Below are 12,902 nucleotides of genomic sequence, written 5' to 3' on the forward strand. Positions count from 1 at the left end.
ATTTATATATCCGATATACTGCTTTGACCTGCAACTGGCTGCAGTCTCTTTCTGAACACTGCTCCTACATTTGATTTGAGCAGATGGGAGAGGCGCCCAAGTTTAAATGCAGCTTAGCATACCCTTAACTAAATTTCTATAATTCAAAAATATCTAAAACCCACATAAAATATTTTCCTTTCAGTATCACCTATAATCTGATACACATTTACTTACACAGCTTGTTTATGAAATTAATGAAACAACTGAGAATTACGAAGAATGACTGCTTCAGTAAATCAAACAAACAAACCAAAAAGATAAAGTTACCATACCGTCAAACTCAGCCTGACCCACTCCAACTATGATGATGGACATAGGAAGCTTGGCAGCCTGTGGAAAAATCAAAAATGAAGATAATAACAGATAATTAACAGGTTCCTTTAACTGAAAGCTAGTCCTCATCATATTCTCCTGTAATGATAATTACTGCAACATTGATGGTTATATGCTCACCCACATAGACTATAACCATACTAATGTTGTGTATCACCATTCCACTATCTCAAGACCCGTTAAATAAGAAAAGAGACTGATTCAATGACATGTTCATATAGAATTAAACTTATTGCTTAAACTTGTTGTTAGCTTCTCTTGCTTTTCCAGATACTTCATAACTCTTAATCCATTTTATTGCTATATGAATCCAGCTTATCGCTTATTTGGGGACAGCATTGTCAGTGCTGGTTATCAGACTTTGGAGGTGGGATTAAACTCACTGCCAACAACAACAGTTTCACCTAAAATGCTTGGACAGCAGGTCAGTAGTTTTGATGCTGACACTGTTCTGATAGCTACACAACAAATCTAACCATAGGTGGTTTCTCACATAAACTGTTTTCACACAAAAACATGGCAATTTTATCTCATAATTCACATCCTGGGTGGGAAAAATGCCAAGCTGCAAAATTAACTGTGTGCTGACAAAACTATGAGAGGCTGGCTGAGTTGTCCGCATGGAAGAAGAAAAAGGGACAAATCTGTCGACAGATAGCATGATGAGGTCTAACATGGCAGCGGATGGATGAGCCAGGAGAGGCAGGAGGGGAGGACGTGCCACTTTTAGTGGGTACAGCAACCGTCCACATTTACCCTCCAAGCCACTCCCAAGCTCCATCATAAGTCAGATGGCACTGCAGCTATTCTTTCAATGGTCTCCTCACACAGGTTAGAGGGGAAATGACCTGTTCCAGAAGGTTAGGATGGCTCTTTAAAATGAAAATATTTGCAAATCCCATAAATCAATATTCAATTCACAAGCGAACTTTTAAAGCATATTAATCTATCAATATTAGAAACATTTAAAAATGTCACTATAATTAGCTTATCTTGAACTTTATGGTGAATGGACTGTACTTGTATAGCACTTTTCTAGTCTAGTTGACCACTCCGCGCTTTCACACTACATGTCACATCCCCCCACACAATCATACAGCATGTCTTTGTCCATATAGGCTGGCTACATGTGGGCCTCCTCAAATGATCTGTAAACATATGGAGGCAGTTGCTGTCTAGGTGAGGAATGTTGTCCCAATCTCATTTGATATAGGATTCTAACTGCCTAACATCCCTGGGTCTTTGCTGTCATGATTTGCCTTTCACGATGCATCAAATGATTTCAGTCAATGAAAGGTCTGGACTGCTATATTATAGCCATTATAGCACCCAAACTCTTCGACTATGAAACATGCTATTTTACATTGTCTTGCTAAAATATGCGGCTCTAAAGCCTTTATACTGTATACCTTTTGACATTAATTGTGCTTTTCTGAACATGCAAGTTGCTAGTTCCATAGGCACTACTGCACCCCCCACCATCAGAGATATTTTTGAGTGCCGATAACAAGCCTGATGGTCCCTCTCCTCTCCATGATTTCCAAAAACACTTCTAAATTTAATTTAATTTGACCACTGAACAGTTTTCCACTTTGCCTCAGTCTATTTTAAATGATCTCTGGCTCAGAGAGGACAGCAGCATCTCTGGATCATGTCCACATTATTAAGGCTTCTTTGCATCTGTGGATGGCAGGGGAAGCTGCATTCACAAGTGTTTCTGAGTCCATGCAGTTATTTCTATGACTGAATCATTCCTGTTTTTAATGCAGTGCCACCCGAGGGCCTGAAGATCATGGGTACTGATTTTCAGCCATGTCCCTTCCCCAAGGTGTCTCCAGATGTCTCCAGATTCTCTGAATCTTTTCATCATATTATGTACTGTAGATGTTGGAATATTCTGTTTTTGTAATCTTAAATTAAGAAACATTATTCTGAAATTGCTCTACAATTTGTAGACAGTTTTTTTGCAAATTACATAATTCAATTCAGTTCAGTTTAATTCATATAGAGCTAAATCAAAACACATTCAAGCCAATTAAAATCCATTTTACTGTAATCCAATCATAATCAAATAAAATCTAAGTCATTAAAATCCTAATTAGTCCAACTCATACAATGCCTCTGCCCATCTTTACTTCTGAGAAACTCTAAGGTGTTCTTTTTTACACTCAATTAATCTCGTTAGTTATAAAATGCTCTTCCAGCTCTAAGTTTCTTCATACTGCTTTTCCAACCTTTTGTTTCCCCAGGTCCCAACATTTTACAATGCAAGATTAAATTCAAGATCAGTTGATATGACTAATGAAATAGTAAACTGTTTCCCTTTCAATATTTGACATGTTTTCTATGTTCTTCATAGAGATTGATGGTATATTGATGGAACTGCATTGTAATTGCAATTTTGCAGCCAAAATCAGTTTCACAATCAACTGCACAATTGGTGTCATGATGGAGTTGGTATATGATTACCGTACACAAAGAGACAGAAGATGCTATAAAACCGCAGAAATCTCTCAAGGTTGCCAGCATGTCTGTACACCTTGTAAAACAATTGCAGTTGCTCCAATAAAAGTCAAGTAAAAAAAAGTATTGTTGGCATTACATTTGAAAGCATCCTTACTTTACTTTATTGCCTAAAACTTGTGCACAGTACCTAACATATGTTACATTTCACGGAAGTCCATTCCATTTTTTCTCAGGCATTTCACACAAATAATGTTGCTGAAGGGAAAGGCTGGAGAGCTTTTTGAATAATTAAGCATTCATCATCTATGAGCTATGACTATCTGCACAAAAGGTATGCCAATGAACTATACTATGAAATACCACAAATATGGTAGTCTCTGGTAGCGCCAAAGTCAAGATTCACCAAATTCAACAGGGTTGATTCTCTGGGTATCAGGGTTATAAAACTATGACAACATCTGTGATCAGTGACAAACATCCATCGTCTCGTGTTGCCCCTCTGTCTTCAGAGTCAATATCAATGTGTCAATGAGTCACAGGACAGTGGATTAAGTGGGGATGTTTCTCAGTGCTCAAATGAAACATTAAAATGGTTCAATGTGCAACTTGCAAAATGATACATTTTTGTGGAAACTGCCTTATTTATTTTAATCATTTCACCAGTGGGTCTTTCCAGATTGATGACACCATAAATGCTGAGTACAAAAGCTGAACTTCAACGTAATCAGCTTCCTTTTCAAAGTAGCTGCATTAAAATACATTCTAATCTTGGGGACGAGACTTATGTGCGTTGAAAGCCTTTCCATCGACACTTCCTCAGCAGCATTACACGGCATCTATGCGATTATCAATGTTCAACACAACTCCTGACAGTACTTGTCCTCCCACGCACGTGCACACACTCACTTTTGCAGACACTCATGTGTGTGTACGTAGTCGCAGACAAACACCCACTCGCATCAGAACATCAGATGCCACCAAAAATAAACTGGCACTCCACCATGCCCCACTTTTGCCATCCTCCTGTCATCCTGTCAAGCAGGAAAGATCCAATCTAATGAGACAACAAAACAAAGCATGAATCAACACTCCAAAAACAGAAATTATGTGTGTTTCTTAAAGCCAGATGTCATGCATGTGTGAGCTTGGATGGATGTGGGTTCTTGCAGTCACACACACATGCACACAAAAATAAGTTCACGGATGTGTGTATATAGAGAAGAGACTGTGCTGCACACATAGCGGTCACCTGAGTCATCTCTCTTCTGGTGCCTTGGACAGAGGTTAGTTCAAAGAAAGGTCAAGCACATTTAAAACTAGCTTTCCCTGAGTGCAGACATTAACTGTTAGTTGTAAATTTTGTGTGAGAGTTGGATCAGTCTGTTATTAAAAACATGCAAGCCCTCTGTTGTTCACATGTTAACAAACTGTGTTTTTCAGTATAAACTCACAAAGGCCATCCTTGACTTAGATTAAACATTTTTATTTTTCTCCTTTTGTTAGATCTCCAGTATGGAGCATCACAAAATGTAATTTGTCTGAAAATATATTCAGCTGTTGTTCCTGCAAATAGTAGCAGACCAAGATCATGTAGTCATTACATTGTGCACTTTTAGAACTGCAAATGAGAATTTTTCTTTCCGACTAAAAACCAAAGAAAACTGCCAACTGAAGTGTGATTAACGTCTTTCAAAACCCAATGCCTACATTTCTTTTCCCCATAAACTTAACACACTAAATAACATAACACTTTACACAGCAGTTATCATCATTCATCATTTCTAGATCTATTTAAACATTAGACAGCTTTTTGCACTGCATATCAATATCAATACTACATATTAATAAACTTTTGTTTTTTATGGAAAAGCAACAAACTAAATCTGAGGGATATATATATATATATATTTTGTTTTCTCCTTTCTTTTGAAGTACACCAATGGAGCATATGGTTGTATTATAAAGATCCAGTAAGCCTAAGTGAGGCATTTAGTAGATCAAGCTGTAGCAATCATTTCATCCAATTTGATGACCATAGTTTGTATCAGGAAAAAGCCAACAGCCAATATATCAGCTGATGAAATATTATTTGACTTTACTGGAAAATAGCTTTTGGTAGAGCTGTAATTATTATCAGTCTAATGCATTGATAAAGCCTTAATAACAACCTTTTTTATGTTTCTGTCATTGTTGACTGCCATTCAAATAAATGATCCCATGTACAATGACAAGTCAAGCTTAATTTCACGCTCATATTTCATAATACCATTGGAAAATGAAGTAAAGAAACAACTAAGGGAAAAGGAAAAGGAAGTTGGTTGCTAGGCAACAGCGGGGGATAAGAAGTAGTGGGAGACTATATATTGTAGAAGTATATGTCTCTGTCTTTATATCATGTGAGAACTCCATGATATTATTTGAATCAGTGGTTCATAGCCTTGCAACTGAGGAGAAGATGAAATAGTAAGTGGAATAGGACAGAAGGAAGATTACTTGACAACCAGGAGAGACAGATACTGCTTCATCACTGTAGCTAAGTGGTAGTATGTTGGCCAGGTTTTGTATCTATCTGAGCATCTGTTTAGCTATTAATTCATCAAGAGCAAATTATTTGATGGTGTAAATAGAAAGAGTGTAATGTAGCATTGGTAACAATTCTATCAATATGCTAATTTGCCATGTGGTTTTCTTTACAATAAGCCATCTAGAGCTATTATGAACATTATTATCTGGTTGCAAAGCATGTTAAATTACTTAACTAGAAATTAATGGCACACAGTGACATTATCTTGATGCAAAACATATACTTGCAGTGTTTGTGCATACATCAGCCACCATCAGGGCCAAAGTAGCCCAATTTCAGGGTTAGTAAGATGCGATTGATGCCAATGAATCAGTTGACCTATACAAGTAGCTCTTAGATTTAGCCCACTCCAACAAACCAAAACATGCATGTGAAATTAAGGAGACAACTGATTCACACTCTGCCATCAAATACACATAGATTTAGTTCTGTCAACATTCTTTACGCTATGAACAGTGATGTTTCTCTGTAGAATAAAGAAATGCTGTTAATGGGACCCTAAACTAAAAACAATGAAAATACAAAGCACAGACAGATGATTGTTGGAAGATAAGAATAAAAATCAAACGCGGCTGAGGATTTCATTTATGACAGAATGTGGTGATGCGAGAATGAAGATGAAGAAAGCAAATGACGACCAAGCGATTTTAGCGTGAAAAATATGCAGACAGACAGCAAAAGTCTTTGTATTTGTTAGTGAAGGAGTCTTCCAAAGAGGGAAATATAACTAAGCAGCAGAGGGACAAATGCAGTGAGAAGAGGAGGAAGCTGCTGGGTGATTGACAGGTTGGTATCTGTAGTGTAGCAGAATCTGTTCTGACTGATAAACCTGCTCTGTTCCACTGCATGTGCACTGACAAAATGTCCTCTCACAAATTACTGCATTGACCAAACACATTAATGTCTACATGTTGATGCAGAATTTAGTAAATTCAGGCTCTCACTTTCTCTGAATCTGTTTCATAGGTCATTCTTGATACACCTTGAAGCATGAATAGTTATGAGAAAGGTTTGTATAACCTCAGCAATGTTTCCGCCATCTGCCAGAACCCGTTGAGAGAAAAAAGATAGCAGTGGAAGCGGCAAGCATCAGTAGACCACAGGACTGGAGGCAGTGAGATAGCGCAGCAGGCAAGATCTTAAAAGGAAGGTGTGGCTGTTCTAATGTTTTGACTAACAGTCGCAAATTCCCTTTAAATCCAGTCTGCTGGGTGTTCTGTGCTTGCGGCGTGCTGAGGAGGAGTGAAGTGGAGAAGAGGAGAAAAAAGAGACCAAGGAAAAAGAAAAGGGAAGGAGGACAGCCATCTGCTATTTAAAGCTGAAAAAAGGAGTGAGGACAAGTTAGAGGGAAAGCCCTGGGGAATAAATAATACATTTTTGCTAAATAATTTTTATTTACAGAGGAAGTAACTTCTTTAAAAGTGCAGCATTTGTAAATATTATTCTGATCGGAAGAGAAAAAGACTTGAAATAATTTTGAAATAAGCAAATATGGCAGTTTCTTGGGCAAAATTGTTGTGCTACAGGAAGCCATCATTTTGGTGCTTTTGATATACATATTGCAGAGCAGCTGTTACTGTTACATGACTCCTGCTGTGTCTTGACTGGTGTGACAACCACAAAAAAACTGCTGGAGATCTAGAGCTTGTCAGAGGTACAATTATGTTCCCACTGGTGTTTCACAGATTATTATCAAAGTACAAAGCAGACAATGAACAATAAAATAATCAAGTAACAAGCCTTTTGAAATTTGAGGATCACTAGCTTTTCTCAGTTTTGTGAAGCTACCTTGGGCTATTTGTTAATGCAAGGCAAGTAATAACAATAGACATTCAGACAGATAGACAGATAACACTCACATGTCATTGATTTGTTCAATAACACTTATTGCTAGCATTTGGTGATTTTAGCTTAGCTTGAAGTCTGCAAAAATGGGTAATAACTTTCAATGACTATTTAGTTGTTGCAGTAAAGCAATCAGGCAACAAAAGCAGAGTTAACATCATTGCTAAGAAAAAGCATGTCTTACAATCAATTTATTCTACACAGATTTCCACGCCACAACATGTACATTACAGCTGCGGGAAAACAGATTTAGTCATCCATTAACAGAGCCAGGTTTTTCAGATAAACCTTCTCGTTCTAAAATCAAGTCAGTACAGAAGTGTTATATATCCCTATTCTTTCTGGGGAGCATGGGGCGACTTCTCTTTAATTGGTTTATTTCTTGAGTAAAAATTGGGTTTATGGTCTCAATAACTATTTATGTCTTGATGTTAGTATAGTTCCCTCCCCCTGCTTCAATTAATCAAACTAAAACAACCGAAATGCCAAACCTGAGGCTTCAAAATTGTTTCTCACAAACAGTGGCATCATCCATCTTTTGTTTACTGCCTATTCTCTTGTTTGGCATTTTTATGTGGAGCTACATTCTTCAGCACAGCACTATAGACTTTTTTATAGCATATCCAAATAAAACCGAGCCTGTTTAGGTGCAGAAAAACAGTGTGCTCCCCCCTCTCCCATTCTTACATTTACAATGGCTTCTTTGGTCTGGGCCATGTCTGAAATGACGCCATCTGTGATGATGAGGAGGACAAAGTACTGAGACCCATCCTGGACTGCCGCTGCATATCTGCATCCACATATTTAATCAAAACAGAGGATTCTTTATCATCTCTTTAAAATCAAGAACAAATCCAACATGAGAGTTTTTTCATGGACCCAGCTAAAGGAGCAATGTGGAGATGTGAAATATAATTTCATAATAGGACATGTGGACATATTAATGTACCTCAGATGACACTCAATAAAATGCTTCATGAATACACACTGCTTAATAAGATGAAACAATGAAGGGGAAAACAAAACTGTCAGACTCTGCTGGATTTACAGATTTAATTTCATTGTTACGATCTCGTCTGAAGTCATCAATTCAAATGCTAAATGGTACTTCTATGTGTATTCTTACAGCAATGGCTTGTTGATTCCATTTAATCAAAAAGGCATTTTTAATTACAACAGAGAACTGGTTAAATAAGATGGAGAATTGTTTGAACCGTGATCAAAAAACAAGATGCTGAAAGGGAAAAAAATTACAGCAAGATGTGAAGCTTGATCAATCCAGTCAGCTGAAGTCGCAGTTTGCATGTTGTTTTTATGGTGGTTAAATGTGAGTTATTAGTTCATGTAAGACTACAGGCTCGTTAACTGCAGTGTGATCGCTGTGAGTCAATAAAAATTGCATTTACAAGAACCTCACCGCTTTTTTATTGTACCTCGCTTGACAGATATTGACCAAGTGGGATAAAGGCAGCAGCAGATAAATGAAAGCCAAATAATACCAGCTGTACAAAAATTTTTGTTTTGTCATCTTTGAAAAGTTGGGATGTGTAAACAGCAGTGATGATCACGGTCCTTATTGACAAAAAAATATTGATATCTTTGGTTGAAAATGATTAAATCAAGCATAACTACCGCAGGTGCCTCTTGACATAAAAAATATAGATTGGTGAGCTGGCTGGATATCTGTTTGGGTTTCTTCATTCTTATCAGTGTGTTTCAAATAATAAATGAGAATAATGTTATAGCAACAAGCAGGTTTATTTGTCACAAGGTTGAAAAACTAATGAAAAATGCTGAACTAAGAGAATGATATGAAACATCTCTATGAAAAAATTGTTGTTTGGATTTGCTTGTATGATGTTGTTTGCTAGTGTCTTACTTCATTACCTGCTCGATATAGATAAACTTGACAAACTAAAAGAAGAGGTGGACAGTTATTTTATCCAAAGATGGAATAGCTTTTATTTCCTTGTTACTTTGACAGAAGCTGTTCATCAGCATGCAATGCTCTCTCACCTGGCAACATGGTTCACCACGGGGGCGAAGTTTGTTGGCCCATACAGCTGCACAGTCTTCAGACTCTGATGGTATGCTTCTAAAATGCCCTCAATACCATTGCAGTAGGGATTCTCCATATTTCCATTCTAGAAAAAAAGTTTCAGTTTTATGGTTCCAAAGGCTGCAGTGAGTCTATACCTGTCTACATCTAAGCACATTGTTTTAATTAGATATTATTTACAGGTCCTTACTCCCAGGTCTCCAACAAGATCCATGATTTGGAGTAAACAAGATAAAAAAGTAAGAATAAAAACTCAATCTTTTGGAATTTTTAGCATTTGGGATGTAACAAATCAACACGCATGAAATAGTCTTGATTAAAATCAACTGAATTGAGAAGTCATTGGTGAAGAGGTGAAATGAGGCAAATGGGGATTTACCAGAGGAAATTCGTGAGACACCCGCCCATCAGGTGGTAGTTTTGCTCCGAAGCCAAGAGCTGGAAACATCTTGTCGCTGTCATAGTCCTGAATGATTTCCCCAACAGCCTTCAGGGCCATGGCATAGGCATTCAGCTGGTAAGGGTTCATGTAGTGTAGCGAAGTTGACTGGGAGGGGTTACCTGGTGACAAATGAATCTACAATAAGGTCATCACATTGTGTATGTCGTGAGGGTAGGACTTCTTCGGTGTATTTTTTGACGTGATGGCAAATACAGAAGCTGCAGTCACTGATCACAATTAACCTGATTCCTGTCAAATAGAGCTGTTATACTCTGACCCAAGCCTCTCACAGATCCCCTCTGTAATAACAGCCAAGCCCAGGTATTTTGGATGTCTTTCAGAAAAAGCCATAATTGTATCCAGTGAGATTTGTGAGTGACAAGTACATTACCTGTACCTCTGATGCTGCAGCATAAAATATGAAAGCGATGTGGTCACAAAAATAATGTTGGTGATTTTATCCAATGTGTAAAAAAAAGATTTACTGTCACCTTGTCCAGCATCATGACAGGAAATCTGTGTGCAGTAAAGAGGGATTGACTGTTTGCCACGCTCACTCTTTTTGGTGACTGTCACATTCATTCTTGCATTGGACATATATTTTGTTATTTATGGTGAGAACAGAGGTAGATTTACTACATAAATAAATCCACTGGGCAAATCATTTCTAATAGAGGATGGACTAAGCAGTTTCTTTTGCCAGTTCAAACAGCATGAACTGAACTGACTAAATAACTATCTAACTGATGTAAGTTAGCCCCTTGAGTTAAAGCCTCTGCTACTGCATGATAGAATTAAGTTAGGGTAATTTTCTGTATAGGTCTTGCCTCTGGCTAATTCTTTGAAGCATTTTTTTCAGTTTTAGACTTGAACTAATTTGTAGCTCTTTTACTGTGCAGCTCTTGTTGGATCATCTTGCTTGTTATAATAACTCCCAGTCAAGTCTAAAAAAAACAGGAACTATTACCCCTCATGTCTTCTAGGTCAACTTCCAGAAGCACACAGAGCTTATGCGCACTGTTCTATCAAGTGCAAGCTCAAAAAGCAAACTTGTAAATCTTCCAAGGAGCACAATGTTGTAATCTTGATTGGACATGACAGCTTCTCAAATCTATTTGAGCCTGAATTTCTGGAGTGTAAGAGTGGACAGCTTGAACCTCTGCAGCAACAAAGATTAATGTGGGATGTCTGTTTGGTAAATGTCACACACATATTCTGCTTATTGTGTGACACAATAGTAGATTTAGTCTTTAAAATCACAAGCCGTCTATAAATTTGTTTTTACATCTCTTATCATACTGTAGGTGTACATGTGGAAGAGAACTAAAATGAATATTGGAATAAATATATGCTGTCAGGAAATATTTAAACTACTGTCTCTTTTTTAAATGTATTCCTGTCGCTGTAAAATTACTTTATTGTATCTTCTTTCACCACGCTGAAGTATATTAAGTTTGGAGAAGGTGTACATACATTTCCCAAGAAGACAGCAGCTTGACTGAGTTAGAGTGATGGAGCAAATGACATTATAAAGAAATCCATCATGAGCAGATCTGCTTAAAAGTAGAAAAAACAAGCTACCGTAATGTTCAGGGCATTTTGAACTACTTTGACGTTTTAGTTTACCTCATTAACCCATTAAGACAACTGTACTAAATGAGTCATTGTGTCCATATTTAGCGGTGGCTTCTGAATGAAAACTGCTCATGAGCACCAAACATTGTAACACTGGTAAAATCACCATATAGAGAGTATTTATGGAGCATTTAGTAGCAAGAACTCTTTCTTTGTGCCACATTGCTTGTGTTTGTGGAATTGATTCTGAAATTGGACATGCCCCAGTCAAAGAGCAGGACCATCTATTCTTGCCCCCCTCCCTAAACATGCACTTTGATGTTAGTATCACTCACCATTAGATGCTGTGAAATCAATGGCCACAGTAAAATTGATCTGCGTCCTAGAAGGGAATTGGAGAAGAGGACATTGAAAAAAAAAGAAGAAAAATCAACGACAAAGACAAGCCAGCATTAACGAGATGTCAGGCCTCATTAAATTCTTGCGCTCTCGTACCCAGACACTTGCCAACTTACACACAATTAGACAAACAGTCTGTGACACAACATGGTAAGATGGAAAAACAACAAAGCGTGTTCCATACGTCACAAAATACTTTGATTATTTATTTTTCTCAATTTTACAACAATCTGTGTGAAAACAAAAAACAGTCACTCAGTTAACAAATATGATTTAGGTGATTACATCCCACGTATCTGACTTTCCTCTCCGTAAACACAAGCAAGAGGCACCTCTGAGACACACTGCCTCGTAACAAGCAATTAGACTGATGGAGCACTTAAGAGCAAATCATAGTCCAATTTTCCTTGCTGATGAAGCTTTTCCTCCTTCTTTCTAATTTATGACAATGAGATGAAGCCTTCGGGGGTTCAAATGACAGCCTCTCATTAACTATGAAAGTCACCAGAGAGAACAGCAAAAGAATGATAGTAAAACGAATGAGTTAAAGTTTCACATTAACCTTTCAGCTCGAATTGGGAACAGAGAATATACCACAGCCTGACCCTGCTAACCCCAGCGTTAATTAAAGCTGCATTTTATTAATTCATGAGGAATTTTTTAATGTATCACCACATCGGAAGGCAGGTTAGCAAACTTCTATATACTCTTGTCACTCTGCTTTTTTTTTCAATTGTTTCTCCTTTTCTGAGTAATCTATGACAACTGCTTTTTTTTTTCCTGTGGTTTTCTAATTTTTGTTTCCTTTCCCATTTTACAATGCCACTTCCTCCAAATTGAAATTCAAGGTGTGTAATAGGACATGTCATTTAAATCATTAACCAGATACGAGGGCTCTGAACCACAATCATTATAAAGACATGGCCCTTCATTACATTCCAGGGATATCATGTCCTTACCCCTTAACTGTCCCTGAGCTGCAGAGTTTGCGAATAAGAAAAATCAACAGTCTGATGACACTTAATTTTACCTTAGTCCACGAGAAGAAGGGAATCCTTTAAGCTATTCAAATAGTCAATCTTTTCTTGTCCTTTATTGATTAGAGTGCTTGTCAGATAAGAAATAAATGCCATCTGAGTACATTTTCATTATAAGGA

The 12,902-nt window shown here is 37.5% G+C and overlaps 1 protein-coding gene across 2 annotated transcripts in view; it reads right to left on the reverse strand.

Annotated features, from left to right (window-relative positions):
* The window catches only part of cpne5b (copine Vb), a 119,696-nt gene that overhangs the window by 5,538 nt on the left and 101,256 nt on the right, over window positions 1-12,902 (reverse strand). For both annotated transcript variants that reach the window (XM_072382481.1, XM_072382480.1), the window contains 5 exons: window positions 11,682-11,728; window positions 9,709-9,890; window positions 9,287-9,414; window positions 7,958-8,060; window positions 315-372 (listed from right to left, as the gene is read on the reverse strand). In XM_072382481.1, coding sequence (XP_072238582.1) covers window positions 315-372; window positions 7,958-8,060; window positions 9,287-9,414; window positions 9,709-9,890; window positions 11,682-11,728 — 518 coding nt within the window. The remainder of the gene's footprint in view (window positions 1-314; window positions 373-7,957; window positions 8,061-9,286; window positions 9,415-9,708; window positions 9,891-11,681; window positions 11,729-12,902) is intronic.

The sequence above is a fragment of the Leuresthes tenuis genome, unplaced genomic scaffold (assembly GCF_036924035.1).
Source record: "Leuresthes tenuis unplaced genomic scaffold, fLeuTen1.0.hap1 SCAF_3, whole genome shotgun sequence".
NCBI classification, from domain to species: domain Eukaryota; kingdom Metazoa; phylum Chordata; class Actinopteri; order Atheriniformes; family Atherinopsidae; genus Leuresthes; species Leuresthes tenuis.